Source organism: Pempheris klunzingeri, chromosome 12 (genome assembly GCF_042242105.1).
Source record: "Pempheris klunzingeri isolate RE-2024b chromosome 12, fPemKlu1.hap1, whole genome shotgun sequence".
Lineage (NCBI taxonomy): Eukaryota > Metazoa > Chordata > Actinopteri > Acropomatiformes > Pempheridae > Pempheris > Pempheris klunzingeri.
In genome coordinates this window covers 10,019,173-10,042,376 of record NC_092023.1, presented here as the reverse complement: position 1 = coordinate 10,042,376, position 23,204 = coordinate 10,019,173, and the positions used below count along the sequence as shown (strand labels likewise).

At 42.8% G+C, this 23,204-nt stretch overlaps 1 protein-coding gene across 1 annotated transcript in view; it reads left to right on the top strand.

Moving 5' to 3' along the window:
* The window catches only part of sdccag8 (SHH signaling and ciliogenesis regulator sdccag8), a 45,531-nt gene that overhangs the window by 9,611 nt on the left and 12,716 nt on the right, over positions 1–23,204 (top strand). Inside the window, exons 14-16 of the mRNA XM_070840505.1 lie at positions 11,469–11,596; positions 16,147–16,255; positions 18,119–18,250. Coding sequence (XP_070696606.1) covers positions 11,469–11,596; positions 16,147–16,255; positions 18,119–18,250 — 369 coding nt within the window. The remainder of the gene's footprint in view (positions 1–11,468; positions 11,597–16,146; positions 16,256–18,118; positions 18,251–23,204) is intronic.

Sequence of the window (23,204 nt, the reverse complement as noted above, 5' to 3'; positions counted from 1 at the left end):
GTCCTCATGCCACATAGGCATGAATGTGTAGATGTGTGTATTTACATGCGTCAGTGTATCTGTGGTTAGTTGAGACCTGTGTGTGCCTGCTTTGTGGTGTGGACGAATTGAATGTCTGCGAGATCCGAAATCTTACACCAGTTTTATTATCCCCATAAAATCAAGCATCCATGTTCATGAGGAAACTCGCTCAGAGCTGTAGATGGACGTAGAGCTAAAAATGCGTCAGTGAATAAGTTAACTTGCGCTCACTTATAACTTTGTGACTATGGATACTTGGGGCATGAAATGTCCCAACAAGATATTTTCTGATCTGTGACTGCATGTCATGAACACTTTTAATACACATTTGGAGAAAAGAGCAGAGATTTTAGCTAACCTCCTGTTAGTGATTTAGCTCAGGAGGCTGCTGGACATACACAGTATGACGAAACTTGCAGTGAGGGTCAACTGTAACTGTCTGGCCAAAGATCCTCACGGCAAACTCATCAAATTCCACATCTGGAGAAAAACAATCCTGCATTTTGACTAAAGGCTATATGAAGGGTGCCTGCAGTGGCAGCAATCTAGGAAGTCCACCAATGGAAGAGCCCTTTAGACTTTAAAGTCCAGGGGATTGAAGCTTCTGTGTCCTCTGAGGCAAAACTTCAGGTGTAGGAAGAGTATGGATGGCCATTAGGGCTGCAACTACCTATTATTTTCATTGCCGATTATTTTCTCAAATTATTGATTAGTTGTTAATTAAAATGTAAGAACGTCATGTTTTGTCCTCAGTCCAAATAGATTCAGTTTAAGTCATAGAGGTGTAAAAAAACATATTTATAATATTTCAAATATTTATATATTTAATAAGCTGTAATTAGAGAGTTATGAATTATTTTTCTAAGAAAATTAGTCAGACAGATTAATTGATTATCAAAATTATCAAAATAGCCATGGGCAACGACTTCCAGCTGGCCTCAGAGGACTGTCCTAAAGTTTTTTCGGCAAGGAGGAAAGCTGCTGGTCTTGACTGAGGATATTGTTAGGCAGTGACTTTCAGGGACTCTTTAGCCTACATGATATGGAGGAGTCTAGAGACCAAAGGACAACTTAGCCCATCTCTCTGGTGGAGATGACTGAGGTAGTCTGAAACTCTGGCAGTGGCACGGCGGGGTAGCCTGTGCTGGAAAGGTCAAAATGTGGAGTGCGGGTTAGAGTTAGAGTTGAAGTTGTATAGGCATGCGATCAAGATGCCTCCCCTAGTACTCACGACATGTCCAATCAGCAGGAGTATAGTGTAGTATAGTTTATATAGAGATGGATGTCATGTGTCCACTTCCTCCCACTGGGCTAGCTAGCTACTTAGCTATCTAGTTAGCTGTGAATCATGACATTTCGAACCCTTTTTTTAGCATTAAATACCTGAGTAAAACCAAACTTGATTTTGTGTTTGTGTTTTGTGTAGATAGAAGTAGAGAGGGAGACAGATAGTGCTCCTGTGATTTAAGGCCACGTTCTCCTTTCTGTGACCCTGAAATCAGAAGATGGTTGCTGAGAGGCAGAGAGATAAAACGCTCCAGACCAACCGCTGTGACTCTTATACACAAAGTTCCCAAACTCTATTAAACATGTCACGCTGCTGCTTTCTCTCTGTACCTCTACCTAGTTCTCTTTTTTTCCCCTTCCCCTCAGTTGAAGATCGTGATAGCAAGGTCTGGAAAGGCGGTGAACAGAACTGTGTGTGTGTGTGTGTGTGTGTGTGTGAGGGCGGAGAAGTGTAAATGAGGAAGGTGAGGCAGCAGATGCCGCGTCCCGCCAGAGGCTCGCTTTGAGCAGCGAGTGAAATCTGGGCGCGACAAAACTGCTGCAAACCAACTCGGCGGGAGGCCCTTGTCCAATCACGGCCCGGAATAAAAGGGCCGGGACGCCACGCAGGCTGCAGTCGCTCAGGAGAGGTGGGGGCCATAATGAACCTTCAAGCGCTGCCAAAGAGCACACACACACACACACACACACTTACACACTTGAGCACAGCATCTTTCTTTCTACCTGGAATTAACAGTGCCTAACCACTGTCATCACACACATGCACGCACACAACCTTTACAACTGTGTGCATGACTTTTTGTGTGTGTGTGTGTGAACACATGCATGAAGTATCCTTCTTTCAGGACGTGTTGAATCGTTCATGAACGTGCAATTAGATGAGTCTGTGTGCATGCCTTTGTGCGAATGTTAAGTGTTGATACCTTTGGGCTACACCTGTGTCTGTGAAGTTTGATGTGTGTGTCTCTGTGTGACAGCAGCGGGGCAGTGCCAGGTATGAGGCTTGCTGTGTGTTTCTGTGTATTTGCGTGTGTGTTTGTGTGTGCGTGTGCTTGTCTGGTCGGCAGCCATGTTGTTGGGTAGCAGATGGCACCATGGTTGGCAGGGGAGGGGCTGCTTAGCACAACTAATCAGACAGTTACGGATAGGGCAGCTGGGAGGGCCGTTGGCCAGCCGTGTGTGTGTGTGTTTGTGTGTGCGTGTGTGTGTACCACTGAGTGCCATGATGTTGACAGTGGTGGGCCCGTTGGCCCGGTGACGAGACCTTGCCGCGTTCTTCTCTCCTCGCTGTCGGAGTGCCCTCTCTGCCATCCTGCCTTCTCACCTCTCTCTCTCGCACGGTCGCTGTCTCTCTCACTCAATCTGTTGAGACCTACTCAGTGTTTTTTCTTTTCTTCAGTTTCTTTGACTCTTTATCTCCTTTTGTCTTTCTGTCACAAAGTCTTATTGTCTTACTCTCTGCTGCATCTTTCTCTCTCTGGTCTTTAATCTTAAGTTCATCTGTGTTAATTTAGTTGATGTGACAGTAATTAAAACAGAATGTGTGTTTCTGCCAAGCTGGATACTAACAAATGGAAATGCAAACCATTTTAAGTTCCATGCGGTGAAATCATGTGTTCTATCTGAACCTTAAATCCTCTTTTCATCCCTTCAAACCCTTCAATTCTGTACACATGTTGACACTGACAAAGTAGGTCTGTTGTGTGTATGCCGGCTAAAATCATGAAGGACAACAAAGTAAAGCCGCACACTTATTTGTGCTGCAACCCTTGATCTAAACACCTGCTCCCTCCCACTGTTTTGTCAATTCCATCCCTCTGCTAACGTCGCTTGACTTCCACTATCAAGTTCACCCTATACTAGTGTGCCCAGTATTAAAGCAAATACACAAAGCATGAAACATCTGAAAAGGAGGCCTAGATCTGAGATAGTTGCAACTCTTGTAGGTCATGTAGCTGCATAGCTTCTTCAACTGACCTCCAGTACTAAGCATGGTGTGCAGCATCAGTACTTTTTACCTTAAGCGGTCCAAACACTTCTGAGCTGTTATGTTTTACTTCAAATTGTTATTTCATTTCGAATGCCAGGATCACACTTGATATGGATTTTATACAACAAGGTTATTAAATCAGCAAGGATATAAGTTTAAATCCATTTTAAGACTCGTGCAAAGCTGGACGGCTCTGCACCTCTTTGTTTTTATTCTTTGTATTGTTTTTCCTCTACTATTCCCTCATGCAGGCCAGGTAGTAAAAGTATTTAGCTGCTAGGAGTCACCTTACCTTTATCTCTCCACAGCTCCTTCCATCCTTATCCCTCAGTTTCTTGCAGAGGATAAATGATACCATGAGCCACTGTAAGCATGCCCCACTATCTAACTCTGGAATTGCATGAACTTATTTGCATTAGAAACGGCATCAAGGTTACAGTGTGGATCCTGTAAATTCAGCAGTGGAAAATCACACACGATTCAAAGCAGGATTATCGGGCAGAGCTGTAATCTGTCCACCCTGCAGGGCTGGGAATGGATAGAATAGACAGATCGCTGACTGGGAGACCTCAGGCAAGATGGAGGCAAATCTGTCGGCTACAACTGTTGTCACCCCAGCCAAGTGTGCCCTGGGACACTGGCCTACATACACACACTACTGCTGGAGGCCAGGGAACGAAAGGGAGAGCACCAGCCCTCTGCCATCCATCCACCATCTACTCTTCATTCTGTGCTCATCTTTTTTTGCCTCTCGTACAGTGCATACGTAAAGCCATCACTTAAAGTTACGTATGTTTTTTGGAGTATCTTGAAATACACTTGAAAATGTTCAGATACACCTGGTTGTTTGTGAGGGTTTAGTGAGCAGTTTAGCATCAGTGTCATAATAGAGCGTTGTGTTGCTTGTTACTCTATAGTGAGAGCAATGTGCATGGATCTTGTGCATCCTGAATGAACTGTGATGTGTGTGTGTGTGTGTGTGTGTGTGTGTGTGTGTGAGAGTCAGTCAGTCAGTCAGTCAGTCAGTCATCTGGTCAACTTTGTGCCTTCACACCCCCTGCTGTGAGGGTGGCACCATCAGTGACTCTACACTGTGCCCACTGCCCAGTAGGCACAGCTTTTATCCAACATGACAGAACCTCTCTCTGCTCTTCTTTACCCCTCATTTCTCTCTTTTACCTGATTGATCTTTCCCTTCATCTTTTCATCCTTCTCTTTTTTATCCTTCATATAGCTGCTCTTTGTTCTCTTTTTTCTCTATTGCCTTCAATCCATCTCTCTCTCTCTGTTGCCCTCTGTGGGCACAGCAGTGCCAAGTAGTGCCTCGTAGGTAGCAGGGCAGTGCCCCCATCAGCAGATTGTATCGGGGGATGATCACAAAGACGGTAGCAGGATAAGATGGGTTCAAGGGAGCAGCTGAAAAGAGATATTCTGGAAGAAAATGGCGATGAATAAAGGAAGAGTGTTTAATGGGACAGGAGCTCCCGAAAACTCCTCCACCAGCACTGGATGTGGGACATTGCAATCAATTATAAAATGTATGCTTTATTTGAAATCAATCACAGTTACTCCATTGGTTCAAGTTGCATTAATGCTGAATTCACGAATTAATGTTAATGTCTCTATTTTCCAGTGTGATGATTACCATAAGATATCCCAAAATGAAAGGAAATCCATGTAGGTTATGATTTTTAATAGCAGCCATAACCTTTTTTCGAGAGTTGAGTATACTTAAAAAGATACTGCTGCAATGCTACAAGATGAAAATGCCAAAAATGCCAAAGCTATATTTATACATTCCAAACAAAGTTTTATTTCCCAGGTTGAAAGACATAACCTTGACGGTGACGCTGTTAGTAAGGAGACATAAGCGAAGACACAGGTGATTAAGAATGGATGACACTGAGGAAATGGAAAGAAGGGCAAATAGACAAAGGTGATGTAGCTGAGAATGAAAGAGAAGAGGACATACGGAAGTTGTGGGGAGAGTACAGAGGAAGCTTTAAATGTAGAGAGAAGTGGGTGGATGGCACAGAGGAGAGCAGAGGAGAAAAACGGTGAGGCTGGCGGTGGTGTGTATATGAAGGCGGGCACCAAATGGGCGCAAGCCCCCCTACCGTTCCATCTCCAGCCCTGGTCTCCCCTACTGAGTTTAAAAAAGCGCCTCTTTGTTTTCCACCTCAATGGCCGCCTCTTCCTCAGTAAGCATCGATCTAATAGAGAAGAGGAGATGAGCTTGCAGGGTGTTTGGGGAACGAGGAAAAGAAGTGAGGAAGTGAGAAAATAATAGAGGAGTTGACTGAGGATTACTTTGGGTGGCTTAGGAAAGAGAGGGGGCACATGTTCCTTCCTGCCAGTTGCCCCCAAGCTTATAAACGGGTGGGAGGTGGGAGGGGTGAGGGGCGTTTGAACGACATCAGGTATGTCTCAGGTGTCAAGTGAATTCCAACACAGGTGGATTGTGCTCACACCACGAGAGAGCACTCCATGTGGTACAGACTTTTAGCTCTCACACGTTTTTGTTTAGATTAATGTGCAATGTGCAGATTAAATATTTTACAATTACAAATGTCCACTTACAAACAATATTTTTCTATTATTTGGTTACTTATTCCTTCCCTAATCCTCCTTTTATGTTAATATATTTATATCATACTTTAACTTTCAAATAACATGTATTATTCACTTTCTCAATTGTCTAATGAGAAGTAACTTGTAGCTGATATCTTCATTGAAATAATTAATTTTAGGCCATCATTTACCTTCTCTGCTGAAATTGAGTCGACCCCCAGCTCTGCCACATATGCTACCGACAACTATTTTTATAGGGCACAGATTTGACACTCATGTTGAGTCCTGGGTTTCTGGATTGGGTCAGTACGGGAGCATACTGAACGTATGTTGTGTGTTTATTTTTAAAAATCACAGATGCCTGCGCTGCCAGTCCACTCTTCCTGTGTAAAGACCATCAGTCATACGTGCCAATTAGGAGTTTTAAACTTCTCTCACTGTGTTTTGTGGGCAGATGATAGATGATGACAGAGGCCAATCAGCAGCTAATTACTCCAATCTAGAGCTGGGTTTTTCTCTGAGGGAATGTGTGCTGTAACAGCAAATGTTTGGTTTGGTGAGGGTTGTACATTTGTAGCTATCTGTTTGTACATGCATGCAGTGATTCATCTGCATGAGAGTGAAAGACGGCGTTTAAGATGTGCATATTTCAAGAGAGTTATTGTCCATATTTAATGCATGTGAGTGTGTTGGAGGGGGAGGGCCAATAGTTTTTTGGGGTTGTTTTTTTTTTTGCTACTTTAACAGTTGCAGTTTTTTGTTTTTAGGGCACGATTGGCTCGCCGCTGACCTTGGTGGCAGTGGGGGGGCTTTAGCGCTCCTTGAAGAAGAAAAGAGGCTCGGGCCGCCCGCTGTAAACAAAGTTGACTTGCCGACAGATGGATTGAATGACAGAGAGGCTAACTGAGCCAGGAACGGGCCTGGCAGCATCGCACTGAGCAGAGAGAGGGAGAGGGAGGCAGAGAGAGAGAGAGAGAGAGATAAAGGGAGGGGGGGCGGAGGGGAGAAGAGAGAAGAGGTGGCCAACAGGAGAGGAGGTGTGAACAGGTGCAGGGCCGCTGAAGGAAGAACCAGCAGATGGAGAGAGACACAGCCAGTTTAGTTACAGGAAAAAAAGGGTGGGAGGGAAAAGAGGAAGGAGGAGGGAGAGATGGAAACAGCAGAAAAAAAGGATCGGAGCAGAGATGAGAAAGCTCCGGACGGATAGATGGACAGATAGATAGAAAGATGGGCTGGGCACAGAGTAAATGAACAGTGTGGCGGCATCAGCCTGCCTCTGTGTTTGATGTGGTTGTCTTATAAAGTAGAGCAGCGAGATGAAGGGAGGGGTGTCGCAAGAAAAATGCGGGAGCAGAGTGATCGGCTTGCATCACCCCAGGGTTTAATAAAAATGTGCTAAAACACATTGAGGTGCGTGTGAGAGAAAAGTGTGTGACTGCGCGATCTGCCTCATGAAACAATTCAGATGTTTATTGTACGCAGCATCAACGATAGCAAATGTTCAATATGTCACTTTATTTTCTCTGCGGTGTGCTCATCCTTTGTTGGCAGTATCGATTAGACGGGCCTACACAAGGCCTCCGTCTCAGTGTCTCTCAGTCATACACATAAACAAGCACACTCTCACACATACGCCGAAATCATCTTTGTAGTTCTGCGTATCAAACTGTTGAATATTAATGTTGTCTGATTGATGTAGTCTATCGTAAATAGCTGCGGATCCACTGATCCCTCCACGAAAATGATTCACCACGAGTGCCACCAGTTTGATCAGTTGAAATACGAGCAAATGGTTAACAGTTGTAATTTTGTAGTTAATTTCAGAAAAATCCCACAATATCAAGATCATCAGATAATTGTTAGTGCTTTGGATGCATCAGTTTAATGGAAATACAGTAGATTTTTTTTTCAAATCTACACATACAGTTCTTATGTGTGTGTTTAATTTCATGTTTAAAATTGTAATCCAGAGATTATATTTTTTGTATTTGTTGATACTGTTAATTAGACCTTAGTTACAAGATATGTCCGTCAATACACAAACCTGTAATAGTTTGAAATGTTTGGTAACAGTTAAGATATATGAAGAATCGACATGAGTATAGCCATTAATACACATGGTCCTCTGTAGTAGAACTAGTAATGTTCGTCCTCCTCTCAATTCTCCATCTCCTCCTCCACAACTCTTTGCAGGGATCATCCGAGTCTTGCAACAGTCAGTCTTCTTTGTTGTGAACAAAGCTCGTGTGTGTGTTCACCTGTATGTTAATTTCACACCTGTTATTTTGCAACACAGGAAAATCGCAGAGCATAAATATGAATGTATAGTACAATGATTTGTGGAATTGTTCTATTTAGTTTTCCATTAGTTTTTATTTATATAATTTCTACACAGTATTTGTCTTTACCTCTTTACCTTGGTTATGATAGTGAATGCTTCCAAAAAGTAACTTCAGAATAAAGAGTTTCATTAATCATGTTGATGTTTCTGAAATTCTAACAAAATGTAGTTGTATATTTTGTGTGTATTATCTGTGTATGCGTTTATGTACCGTTTGACCTCAGTTTGTGTGCATGCGTATTTTGGTGATATTGTGTTTATTTGGAGAGAGTATGGTCTCTTTTACCTCAGTCCAAACAGCGGTCAGTGGTGTCTGGCGTTGGCGAATGTCTCCAATTCCTCCAAGTCCACCGTCTGACTCCAATTTGTGCTCGTTCTCTGATAAACCGCGGCATTTGGTGGTTCTGGCGTGGGATGCCGGCTGCACCATGGGGTGCTGCAAACTCCGTGCTTGGTCAGGCCCTGGCACCCCACATCTAATGGGCAACAGCTTGAATAGTGCCCACTTAGGCAGACAGTGCAGACTGGGCTCCCTCTTCTTCCTCACCGCTCCAGCCAGCTAGCCAGCCAGCCACCGCCTCTGCCACCTCCCACTTACCCAGCAGCCACTGTACCTGGCCGCAGCCCCAGAGCCATTCCAGCCTACCTTAGGCCCCTGGCCCATGCAGCTCTCGCCATACTTATCAAGCTGTCCTACAGTGCATCAGGCCAGGCATATACAAACAGGCCCAGCTATCCGCTAACTGAACACTCAGTCTATTGCCTCCTAGGCCCAAACAAGAGTTCCTGCCACAGGCAGCAACCCAGAGCCCATTCACCAATTAGCTGGAAGGTAGATTATTGTCCAGGGAGAGTTATCCAGCTCCAGCCCCACATATTCAGCCTCTGCTCTAACCGTCGCCCTTAACGCTTGCTCCAGGGCTTGGCTCTCCACTGACATCTCTCCTTTGCTTTCTCTTTTTTATGCTTTAATTTGACAGAACTCATCAGCAGCCATTTTGTGACAGCGTTTTGCAAGTAAACAAGTTGTATTTGATTGGGATACAAAATGGTGCAGAGGAAAAAAACAAATAACTTAGCTTGATATCCTGGCCTTTAGTTTCTTCCTCGATGAGGCTTTCAGGCTCTTGTCATGTGGATTTGAACCCTCAGGCCCCACTTATTGAACCGAAACTTAAAATCAACAACCCTTCTCAAGGTTGCCCCACTCCCACACAGACATGAGTGGGGCATGAGGCCCAGAGTCTGTTCAGTTCTGTTGTCTACAACTTTATTAGGTTGTACTTATAAAGTGTCAGTAGATCAGCGAGACCAAACAGATGCCAAATGTTCTCTGTTTTTTTGCTTTTCTATCTTCCTCTGCTTTTCATTGCTCTCCTCTTCGTCACTACCACTCTATTGCTGACTGCTGGAACTTTCTGGCGGTCTGTCTGATGCTAATTGGTGGGTAAACAGGTCTGGTGTGAGTCCGCCCCCCCCAGTCGCACTCAAACACACACACATAGATATACACAAATACACACGGCCCCCTGGAACCTCTTGCAGGACCAAATGGCTGGCAACGCCTGCCCGCCATCTCCCGCTGAGCCCTGGTGTGCGCTTTGGTGGCTCAGGCTGCTGTTCAAGCCCAGCGGGGGTTCATTCACTCACACACACACACACACTCATAGGCGTACAGACACACACAGTCTCCTTGTGTCCCCTGCACACCCGCCACCCGCTTTCACACCCCAGACAGCAGGACAGCAGGAGAACACACACACACACGAAGGAACAGACAGACGCGGTCACTTTAGAGATGCAGGCCAAGCGCTGTAGGGGAGAAAAGTTTTCACTTAAACTGGAGAATTCTCTCTTCATTAGCGCCTTTGGACTTCAGGAAGAGTTCTGTTTATTTGTTCGTTTTTTTCCTGTCTTTGTAGTTTTTCTTTTCTTTCCTTCTTTGTCTGTTCCTCTGTTGTTTGGGTACATTTGGACTTAGCTGAGTTAGAAAGTTTGGCTCAAACAGGAGTAAAATGCAGTGTTGTTCAAAGTCTGCAGGGATGAGCACCTTGGTTTGCATACTACCTGCACAATTTTGATATCTAGATGAATTAAAGCAGAGATTAAAATAATGTGATTGCTACCAAATATGTCAGGCAAGTCGGCATTCCTGTCGAGCTAAGAACGGTCTGTACTACGAAGTCATGCATTTATTCATATGTAGACCTTGAATAGACACAGTCCTCCTGTTAAAGGATGATGTGTGATGTTACGTCGCTGTAGTGTTATATGTGTTTTCAGAAACTGAATTATATTGATAGACATAAGAAAAATGCACAAGATGGCAGGCAGCTTAAGCTACAGTGTACACCTTGTTTAGAACTTCATCCATGACTTTTATCCATTCAGTGGGCAAAGCTTGTATTCTGGACGTATGTGTGTCTGTGTGTGTCTGTGTGTGTGTGTCCCTCTCTCTCTCTCTTGTGGACAGCTGCATTATCACTCAGGGGTCTTCAAGCTGACCGCGGCCTGACACTTTTACCAGTCTACCCCCTGAGTCTTTTCTGTCATTCTCCTCTCTGTCCTTTCTTTCGTTGTCTCGTGTGTTCTCTCCTCCTGCTTTCACTCTCACCTCGGTCTGACGTTATCGATCCCCCTCGCACACATCAAAAACTTTGATGGACTTCAGGATCAGGAATGCACTGATCAATCAGCTGCTGATCCAAACTGATATATTTTAAAGCTGGTGTTTGACTGCTGACTCTTTTATCTCTATAAACAAACTGATGGCCTGCCCTTCATACCTGTGTGTGTGATCTCGGTCATGTCACATCACTTTAGGTTTACACATCTCATTTTAAAAGAAAATTATTATTAAATTAACTGCTTTCAGTGCTGCTCACATGCAGTATGTTATTCTGGAAGTGTTTTTTTTTAAAAATATATTAGCTTGTATGATTAGAAGCCGCATAAAACCACAAACTGTGTTCAAAAAGAAAACTACGAGCAGCCCTAACACCAAAACACTGCTGTCACATCATCTCACATTTAGTGTCTCTATTAGGATTAAAACTGATTTTACACTCAGTGTTACACTTGCCAAGCAAATTAAAGCCATGCGATTTTGAAATGTCACTGCTTGTGTTTTGTGAATTTTACATTCAAGAAAGAAAAAGTGGATCAATCATTAATATTATTATTTTGTTTTTGTTATTGTCATTATAAGAATGACTGTGGTTTAAATGTTCTTTTAACATCCTGGTCCTTCTCCCCCAGACAGGACAGAGAGAGTGCAGAGCGGGCTCACGAGGAGGAAATGGCGACTGTGACCATTTCGGCGCGGGACAGGGAGAGAGAGCTGGCTGTGCTGCTGGAGCAAACAGAGGCTGAACACCAGCAGAGAGGTCAGTGCCTCCACACTTGGCTTCAGCAGTGATCCAGTTTAAAATAACTGTCCACTTGTGTCATAGCTCACTGTCTCCTTCCCACCTCACTGACTTGAACTAATTTATCTGACCTATTTTAATGATAGTTACGTGTCATTTTAAGACGTCACTTCTTCCAAACCCATCTTTCCATCCCCATCATCCATATTTTGCTCATCAAAGAGTACTTTTAATTTAGAGTCATATGTTGTCTCACTATATGCAGGTGTGTTGTGTTTTGGCCGTGCCACAGCTTCATCATGTCTCTGTCGCAGTTCGAATGTTCACTGGAAGCGTTTCGTAGGCGGATCGTCTTCAACCCGTCTGTCCCTCAGGAGCCACATTGTGTTCAGAGTGGCTTTACAAACATACTGAATAAGTGTTTGCAGCTCATTTACGCTCAATGCGAATAGGAACTTCACTGTGTTGTGTCATGTATTCACAGAAGGAAAATTATAGGATGAGAAAACACAAACAATCAAGGAAAGTAATTTTTTCAAACCAATGACCAATAATTAATGAGATGCATCATTAAATGCTGAGTTCATATCAACTGACAATAGATGTCAGCATTTACATACATTCATTATTGAGTTTTACTCCTCTGGTTGGGGCCTCAATGGCAGTGGATCGTGTCTGGCAGGTGAATAGACAGAGCCACATCAGGTGGACACAGAGGGTCAGACCTCCCAAATGGCAGCAAACATTTCTACACAGCAGCAAATTCTCAAATTTTCTTTGTCAGTAGTTTTCCTGTAGGCCCCTGCGTTACACAGGCATATTAGCTGTCTTACACGGAGGGGAGTGTGATGTGTGTGTGTGTGTGTGGGGGGGGGGCGGCAGAGACCAGAACAGAACAAAGGAGAACTGAATAGGATGGAGCACACAGTCAGAATATCCAGAACTGTAAGGATCAAAACAGCAGTGTTGATCAGGGTCGGCTACAGAATCGCAGCCCTCGAGCTGGGGGAGTGTTTCAGTCTGTTCCTCAAGGACACTTCAGCAGGGTGGATTGTTGCTGGAACAGGGTCTTGAACCTGCATCTTCCACTTGAAGGAAGGTTTTTCCTTCTTACTGTGCCACCTTGCTCCCCACCAACACAGCAGGGCCAGAGTGGGAGGATAAGGACAGGAAGACAAATCATTTGAGCAGAACAAGACTGAGCTGAAGTGACCTCAAAAGAGCAGAACAGAGCAAAAGGAGCAAAACAGAAGCCATAAGAGGAGAAGGGAGAATAGCGGGGCAGAGCAGAGGGAAGGTGATGGGAGCAGAGCGGAGAGACTCAGCTCAGAGCTCCCTGTCTGTCTGCACAGCAGAGCTGCTGCTGCTACCACATCTGTTGCACCATCTGGATCCCCCCTCACACCCACCACCCACCCTTAACCACTCTCTCTCCCTCTATCCCTCCCGTCTCCTATCTTTTTATTTACCTGTGGTTCCCTTCAACAACCAGGGAGCCTGCTGGTACGCAGAACAAAGATGGAGGGTATAGAGGGAGGAATGGATGGAGGGAGGGAAAGGGGGGGTGTAAACAAAGGGTTTGTTTCTGGCGCGTGTCGGCAGCACACATGTTGTCTAAAGAGAGCTGACATCAGAGCACAGCAGGAAACTGTGGATGGGGAGGGGATGGAGGGGTGGACGTCCTTTAGTAGCTCGCATCACTTCCTCTCCCCGTGCAACCCAACAGACGAGCTGGATAATTAGCTTTCTTGCTCTCCAAATCCCGCCTCTCTGTCCATCCGTTTGTCCTTCCATCCATTCGTCCCCCTCTCCCTTCTTCTCCGCTCCCTCCCACCTTTTTTCAGATTTTTTTTTCATGTTTCTTTTTTGAGTAAATGCGTACAGAGCAGCCTCTAGATGATATCAGATATTTGTTTCTCTCCGTCCCTCCCTCCCTGCCACGCTTCTTCTCTCCATCCCTCCCTCCCTCATTTTTTTCTCTGTTTGTTTCCAGTGCCAGTTCTGCTGTGTTTCTGTGTCCCAGGGTTCTTTTTGGCCTACGCATGGCCAGACGCATTCAAAGCCTGTTCAGCTAATTAGCATTCTTCATGCAACTTTTCCAGCACTGACCAAACTTTGTTGAGTGTACGTGTGTGTGCACGTCTGTGAGTTTGTGTAGTTTAGTTTCATGCTCTGTAACATCCAATTTCAGCCCTCCATGCGTTATCTATGGCACTGATGTGGGGAAAGAAACTGTATAGAGTGGAGTGAAATAAGGTCAGTGATAACAAACGTAATCTGCAGCCAGTAAGAAGTGAATACTGCTACAATCCAAGCAAGGAATGAAACATTACTCATATTGGCCTTTTATTCCTCTCCCAGTAATAATTTCCTTCTTTATACTGTAATAGTGTATCTGTAGCACAGAAATAAGATGTCACATTTCAGCCTGCAGGAAAATGGTGTGTATCATAGCACAGAAATCTACCATCATGGCTCTTCCTCTACATTTTTTTCCATTTTTTTCAGTTTCCACATCTTCTGTATGAAAATAAGCAAAAAAAAGTCTTCACAACTCTGAGCTACTTTTCAAAGACTGTGAGTCCTTGGTGTTTTTGGTTTCGATTGACTGTAACAGAATGTCGGAGCAGGTGGATCATTCCCTCCATCCAAACGGCAGCCATTGTTATTTTAAAAGAGGAGACATATGTTGGAGAGCGGAACGTGGACCATTTCAAAGGAATGATGAAAGCCCAGTGTTGGATTGTTCAGAAAGAGGCCCCCATGAGCGGATGAGGATGTGGCAGAAAGGGTGGAAAGGAGAAAGAAAGCGTTTTCAAACAACAATCCCCTCTCTTTCTCCCTCTCGTTTCACCCTCCTCACACACTTTTCCGTTCTCTATTCTCTGTACTTCTGTTTTTGCTCTGTACATCTCCGCCTGCTGTTTGAACAGTTTTGATTTGAATGCGACTGTCGACAAAAGCATTTTTGGGAATACATTCAAAGAGACATATGTATGTCCTTTTTGCAGCAGTATTTGTTCCAGTAGATTTCATTGTACAGCTCTGTCCATAATGTAGATGTTTTCCTCTAGTATGTGAGGATGTCAGGTTGGCTCTCTCTTGGAAATGCGTCATAGGTGTCAACAAGAATAGCCATGATGCCCTGTAAGCATTATTTTTCACCACTGATATAGTACGTTAGGTCGTCTGTTAGAAGATTTATTTGTTTTACAGTGTTGCTTATTTTTCCAGTAAATTATAACTTTAATTGGATGAAATCCTGGGTCAGTGAGGTAAGCTAAAATTATGAATTATATTTGATTTTTTTCCTTTTAATTCAGACATTTGCTGTATGCTACTCTGACATTATGAGGCAGGCATAACCACAAGCACGTGCCCGCTGTGCAACTTAAATTGATCTGTGAATGTGATAAAAAGTACTAACATAACCATTTAAAAAAAAAAAATACAATCATAACAGATCAATCCCAGTTGCAACATTCTCATTGTGACAGAGAAACAGTCGTTACAGTGCAGCAGTATGTTGTACCAGTCAGCCACTAATATGTTTTGTCCAAGTGCTTAACGATTGAACTGACTCAGTTTTCTTGTGTCCGTGTAAATTTTGTTCATAAATCTAAATTTGATCTTAATAACAGACACATTATAGTAAGAACATGTCCTGGAGTTTGTGACTGCTCACACCGAGGGCTTTTACATCTATTTTACATCCAGAAAAGATAAAGATGGGGATGCTGTGTCAGGTCTCCATTCACCCTTCAGAAGAGACTTTTTACCATTATTTGCTCTTGTGCAGCATCAAAGTCTTGTTCTTCCATGAGATGGTTAGTGAGTCCATTTAATCCATTTAATTTGATTTAAAGTGGAGTAAGATTACATAACATCACACAGCTCACTGCCAGCCCATTGTTAAACATCCATGTCTTTTTACTGAGGTTGTCTTCCTTACTTAAAACAGCACTTAATTTCAGGATGTTCTCAGTTTAGGTTCAGTTTAATAAGACTTAGACAGTAAACTTAAAAAATGTATAGTATTAGGTCAGAAAGAGTTAGTTTACACTGAGGTTTGGCTCCGTTTCTTTGGGTCACCATAAAGACAGACAGTATATAGATTTTTACTAGATATTAGACTATAGATACTATATATAGTAGTTATGTATTATGTAGTCTGCATTTCTGTGTAAGGTGGACATAGAAATAGTAATATACAGTGTCCCAGACTGAAACCAGACGTTTGCTTCAAGAAATCTGATTCGGCAATTATTTTTGCCATTGAATTATGTGCAAGTAGTAAGTGCATGTAAACATTACATTGATTATAAAAAAAAGTGGAGGTGGGTGACAGTGGTGTCCAGTGACAACAGATCCCTGAGGCAGGTTTTTGAGTTTGAAGACGTCTGAACGTGTGTCCTGAAAAGTAAAAGTGTCCAATCGAAGTGACACATTGCTTCAACCTCTATCAGTTTCTGTGCAGCCAGGATCTCTGACAGCTACTCAAAGTGCACACAATCACCCACGATTGTTAACCTCACGGTAACTGGCAATTTCCCCGCGATTGATTGCAGTTGGGGAGTTAGATGGTCTGCTGAGTTCCCAGAATTCCCTGATTAGGAAGCTGAAGGAGGAGTGCTGCTCGCTGGGAGTCAAACTGGAAGAGCTGACAGAAAACAGCAGGTCAGTATTTTCCCTTTCATTCTTTCATCATATTTCCTCTTTGGTTGAACATTCATTCACTCAGTTATGCCTCCATTTACCTTCAATTTCTTCTCTAACTCAGTGATTTACATCCTGACTGATTATTTTTCCATTTTGAAAACGTTTCTGAAATGTATGTCGAGTTTAAAATTTACCTTCGGTGTAGTTTCTTTTTTCCAGTTACTTATTTACTCGCTTTGTTGTTTATTCCGTCTATCTGTTGGACATCCATGTCATCGTTTCATCTATCCAGGCTGTTTGGACAGAGCATGTCAACACACTACACACTGCTTCCCAGTCTGACCTGTTTTCTTGTTAACCTGATGCTACAGTAGTCACAGCAGGCCGGCACAGCTCTCCATCTGGGCTGCCTGTGTGTGTTTCTGTGTGTGTGTCTATGTGTGTGTGTGTGTATGTATATGAGAGTGACCCTGGGCCCAGTGTCCTGTCAGCTGTTGGAGCTGCGCTGCACATTAGTCACATGACAGCCCCCAATCTGGCCCTGCCAGACCGCGCTGGCCTCACCAGCCACAGGACACGTGTGCACAACACACACACACACACACACACACAAACACACACACACCAAAGTACCCTGTGTGTTTCCTGAAGGATGGACATCAGTATCAAATACACACATATGTGCACGGTAATAACTACCACCTCGAGTGTGTTTTTTATGGGTAGGAATTCACATACATGCTGACACACTGGCATGAAGGCCCATACCCTACATCTGCTGTGTGCGCTCTGTAGTTTAGCAGCAGTGCGGTGTTGGTGTGTTTTGTGCTTCAGGCTGTTTGAGCTCCTGGAGTCCAAGCCCAGTGTAGCGGTTAAAGTCCTGCTGGACGGCCTCAGTCAGGCTAAGTGAGGTTACACTGAGACAGTTGCAGCGAGAAGAACAAGAAAACTCTTGATGAATTGTTTCCAGGAGTTAGTCTGACGGTGCGTTTTAGGGAGGATTGCTCCTCCTGATCGGCTAGTGTAATGTTGTGCAGCAGATGATGAGGTTCACGGCACTAGGTGGACTTGTGGGTAACACCTACACCACACAAGTCCGTCCAGAGATGTTTGTTGCACGTCACACCCCCTTTTTTTCTCCTCTCATTTTCTGTCTGTATCTCTGTTGTTGCTTACAAATGAATAATAAATAACTTTAGTAGCGGAGTGAATGGTCTTAATATGTGAGGTCATGTATAATTTCAAAGTGGCGATGAACTGTTGCATTACCGGTGTTTGTCATTCAGCATGAGATGGACAAAATAAAAGAAACACCTGTCAGTTTAACACAACAGCACCACAACCAAGGTCCCCAAAGCTCAATCAGCACCTCTCTGACACAGTTTAAACAAAAACACTATCACCTTCGTGAAGGTTTGGTTTATTACAGGACTGCTGCACCGGACTGAATTAATTTTAGTGAGATGTACCTAGTAAACTGACAACTGTGTGCATAATATTTATAATCATATTGTACATTAACAACAAGGTACTACACAGAGCTCCAGGATGTCTCCCCAGATCTTTGGACAACCTGTTTAGACTCTTTTATTTTTCCCTTCTTTGTGTTTTATTTCTATTTTATTTTTCATTTGTATTGTGTCTCTATTTCACCTTTTTCTTTTCTCTTATATCATGAAGCACTTTGTGACACCTGATATAGAAATGTGTTGTATAAATAAACATCTACAACATTTTCAATAAAACACTATTTAGTATTTTCTGCTTGCATCAGTTTGTGGCACATGGTCCATCAGTAAGGTACATTTTGTTACACGTGTTTTAACTGTGTGTGTGTGTGTGTGTGTGTGTGTGTGTGTGTGTGTGTGTGTGTGTGTGTAGAAGTGAGATAGAGGTGCTGTCCTTGGAGAAGCGACACCTAGAGGAGACGGTGAAGAGTCTGAGAGCTCGATGCTATGACATGGAGGAACAGTGTGTCCAACACGGCCGCATGCACCAACGCATGAAGGACAGGTACACAAATACTCATAATACAAAATACACACACAGCTGCACATCCTCTTTATACATCGTACCTAATTTGTCTAATTGTTTCTGGGTATTTTGGTCCTTTTTAGAAGCAGTTTAGTAGCAAAATAAACATTAGATTCATACTACTATGATTTGTTCGTTCCTCACTCAAGATGGTTTGATGTTCACTGTATTGTTTTTAAACATTTTTGCTTTTTACCCCAAAGAGCTAGTGCACTTATTTAAACTGGCACACAAACTTTAAAGGTGTAGTTTGGATTTTTCAGCAGATGGTGGTCAGCAAGCCCAGAGTTTGGAAGAGCAGATAGGATTACCACTACAGATGCTAACCAGTGTACTGCTGTGGACGGGGTCAAACATACTTTAGCCAACTATAAAAAGGCCCCCCTAAAAACGCCAACATCAGTTTAAGTGTACACTATATTATTATATGTAGTTATATTATTATTATTGTCACATATTAGAGTATTTTCACTACTTTACACTGCAGTCAGACAGCTCTTTTGATGGGGAACTGAAGCTGTTCTCTCTGTCTCTCTTTGCTTCAAAACCACCACTGACCAGACTCCATTGACAAAAACAGTTCTTTTACCTCGCAGAACACTAGAGTCCGATGTGCCTTGATCAGTGAGCTAACATATTAGTGAAGTAACTGATTGAGTCTGGTGTCTTTGAAGTGAGCGAAAAGAAAGAGAATGTGGTTCAGTTCCTCGTCAAAAGGGCTGTCTGATGGCAATGTGAAGCGACAATGATGTGAAAATATTCTAAATATAGCTCATACGCTTAAACTGATATCGATATTTGTTTTTATGTGAGCTTTTTTTCAGGTCTCTAAATTATGTTTTCCTGCAGACCCCATCCACAGCTAAACTTGGGGGTGTGCTGACTGCCATCTACTGTAAGCAATGCACTGACTATGGATAAGTGCCTCATACAACCCCCGCTTAAAATATTCTGAACTATCCCTTTAAAATTGCCACGGTGTGTCTTTTACATGAATCAATAACGAGATCATAACATTTTTTATTATTACAGTTACCTTATTAAAAAAAATAGCAGCCTTGTTGGAGTTAAATGTTTCCAAAGTGGTTTTTAGTTTTAATTTCTTCCCATTTGTGGAATCTGGCAGCAGGCCTCACAAAAAAAGATTAAGTGCTGTTTTCTTCACAATCTGTCCCTAACCAGTCCATCTCGTGCACATCTAATGTTTGATTCTTACATGAATTGATTTATTTTTTGTTGACGCAGTGGTTCTTCAGTGGTCATCTGTAGTTTACTCTCCTGCTGTCTGGGCAGTGGCAACATTTTGTACTTAATCAGGCCCGACATCAAACTGTTCTCTCAATAAAAAAGCATTTTTGTCTTATATAAAGAACCAGTTATAGACCCCCTTGGATCACGTGTAATGGTCACAGAGGGCAGTGACTGTGTGAATATTTACGAGCCCCATAAGTATAACAGTGACTAGGGGTCATGCAGAAGGATTAGGTTTTAAAATTAGGAGTTTGAGTGCTCATACATCAGATTAATAGTTCATTGTTGAGTTTAAGTATTTTCAGTTATTTTAGTAGTTAAAATACCTCAAGGTCTCTTTTTTGAGCTTCTTAAAGCTTATTGGTGGTTTTCTTCGTCTTCTATGATATTAAATTGAATATATTTTGGGAGCTTTTTGTATTGTCTTCTGACATTTAATGGACCAAACAACTAATTGATAAGTTGAGAAAATAATCAGCAAATTAAATCAATAATGAAAATAGTTGTATGAAGTAGTTTGCATGCTATTGTTTTCACAATTTTGTTCCACTGTGGACATTTTTCGGACAGTATACAGAACAGAACGCACACTGTAGCATATAGGGAGTGATTTTGGAGACATGGAGTGGAGCTAAAAGTGTCCATCTTTGTCTCATGCTACAGTATCTGTGTGTGTGTGAGTGAGAGAGAGAGAGAGAGATGCAGGGGTCCCTTCATCCCTAACTGCCCAGTTGGTGTGTGTCTCCACAGGGCGCCTGGCACACAGCCTGGCTCTGCCAATGTGGGTGAGGGTGTGTGGGTGTTGTTGCCCCACTCTGCAGGATCTCTACCCCAGTGCCCCCCCCCACCCCCACACCCTAACTCCACCTTCCTCTTACACAAAACTGAACACACGCACACACTCGCTCACCCTTCTTTCCTGCTCCATTACTGACACTACATATTGTCTACCACCCACCGGTGTTAACCTGTCGACAGTGAGACGCTGCCAAAAAACAAAGTTTACCGAGTCACAGCTGTCTCCTGGTTGTGTGTGACTCTTTTTGTGTGTTTCATGGGAAGAAATCCGAACTAAGTTGTCAAAGAGTGTGAAATATGAATATTCTGTATGTTTCTGCGCATATGTTCTGGTGGTATTTTTATGTGTTTGTGCGTGTGTCTGTATGGGTTGCTATTGCATGTTCTCAGGAGGTTTAGCAGAGTAGGAATCTGGCTGCCAAAAGTGGATTGGCTGGGAAGTTGGCACCTAACTTCTCTCTTCTCCCAACTGAACCACGATAATCACTCTTGGCATTTAGTGAGTTTTATTTTCTGCTTTGACACTTACTTGGTTGATGAATCCTCCTGATATTTAAAAATCTCCTGAGTTCAGTTCTACATGAGGTCACTTTTGGAGTTACTGTCAAGCCGCTTGACCACATTTTTGCATTTCATTTACGGAGAGAATTCTTTTGGTAGAAAGCGTGTGTGTTTGGGAATGCATGGATTAGTTTTGAGCAGTAAATGCATGTATTTTTGGCATTCATGTATTATGATTTAGGTGACTTATTGTAAGGAGGCACAGTACAGAGATACGAGACATGTGGAGGCGAGAGAGGTATGACTCACGTTTACGGTGATTCACATTGCAGCTGGTACTTGGTTTTTCCAGTATGTATTTCTGGTACTGATCGTACTCCAGGGGCAAAACTAGAAAACTTGAAAACAAATATATTCATATCATATTGGTTTTAGCTCAAACAAATAAAGAGTAGATCCACAGTATTTATCAGAGCTTTGTTGCAGTCATGTCTTGCAGTTTGTGACGTCTGAATTAAGATGCAGAGACAGGACTGAACTTTGTAGAGATTTTGTGTGTGTGTGTGTGTGTGTGTGTGTGTGTGTGTGTGTGTGTGAGAGTGTGTGCAGTTACGCTTGTTTTATGTGAGCATATTCATTTATAAGCAGGCACGTCAGTCTCTCTAAATAAGGTTCTGTTCTCATACTGAATTGCATCCATGTTCTTGTAATTCTGTGTGTGTGTGTGTGTGTGTGTGTGTGTGTGTGTGTGTGTGTGTGTGTGTGTGTGTGTGTGTGTGTGTGTGTGTGTGTGTGTGTGTGTGTGTGTGTGTGTGTGTGTGTGTGTGTGTGTGTGTGTGTGTGTGTGTGTGTGTGTGTGTGTGTGTGTGTCTCAGTCCATACATTGGCTATATATTAGTTGGTCCCTGCAGGCCCTGAGCTCTCGGTGGGAACCCTGCTGCGCCGCTCGAGGGTTAAGGTGTACGTGTTAACAAGCTGGTGCAAGTGGGTTCAATATCCAGCGCCCCGCCCCTCCCCACAGCCTCTCCATCGGCCTGCAATCTGTGCTGCGAAGAGCAGCAACAGCGCACCACGCACAAAACATTTGGAAAATCAGCTTGATTTATTTTTACATGGGCAAGCTGATTGCCAAACTACACAGGGGTTTTAGCACACAATGTTGTGCTTCACCACTTAATTATTTATTTCACTATGTCTGCGTTGTTGTTTTTTGTCTTTATGCCTGGAAATGAAGGAATAGAACGGAGAGTGTGGAGATGGAGGAGAGCAGCGAGATAGGGAGGATATAAAGCCGTAAAGTTTCTCTAAATGATTAATTTACAGGTTATCTGTGCTTTTATGAGCAGTCTGTTTGAGGAAATAACACATTACATTTTGGTTAAGTTAAGTGTATATTTTATACGAGTAAGCACAACTTTACATCTTTGTTTTCCATATTCTCTTAGCTTTTTGCAAATTTCTGGTGTTTTTCTTTGAAAATACAAACAAAAATAATAAATATCGATTAATTTGTTAGTTTGAAATGATGATAGCTTGTTTCTTTGTGAGAAAGCTCTCAATGTATATAGCTTATACAAGAAACCAAATTAAAGATGCAAACAGAGTGGATGCACGTTATTTTACAAAGTATATAAAACTGAGCACGGATATCTTCATAGTAAAACAAAAAATCTGTTTTGTTATTTTCAAATAATGTTAAGTAATTTATCAGCTTCCTAATCTGATAAAGTAAGAGAGAAACATGCAGCTGAAGATCTAAAGGAAATCCACTGTAAAGATTTTAAATATTTTGGAAAGCTTGTGAAGATTACGGCTCTTAAAATATTTCCTGCTCACAAACAGTTTTTAGTTGCTGTGAACAATCTCTTAGATAATAATAACAATAATAATGATTATAAAAATAGATATCTGGCTTGTAGAATCGGTTCTGCGTGAGCGACACAGTCGGTACATGTACAACAGTCTGTGACACTGCGCTACACCTCTCTGCAACAATTATTTCTCCTTTTGTATATTAAAAGAATAATTAATATCTTCATGTAAGAAGAAAGACACTGGTGCTGGTGAGAAATATAAAAAACATGCGGAAAAAGGTTTTCTGTTCATGCTTAAATTTCAATCACTGTTTCTCAACTTCAACTGTGTATCTCCTCTGGCCTGTTTGCCTCCCCCCTCTTCTGTTCTTACCTCACCCTCTCACCCTCTCTCTCTCTCTCTGTCTCTCTCTCTCTCTCTCTGTTCACTTTCCCCTTTGCCCTTCTCTTATTTTCTAACTTTCTCCTCTCCTCTCCTCCTTCTCCCCCTCCCCTCTGCGTTCTGTACCAAACACCACGCAACCTTTACTCACCCCACAGCTGCTGGCAGGCTGTTTCACCAATTATCA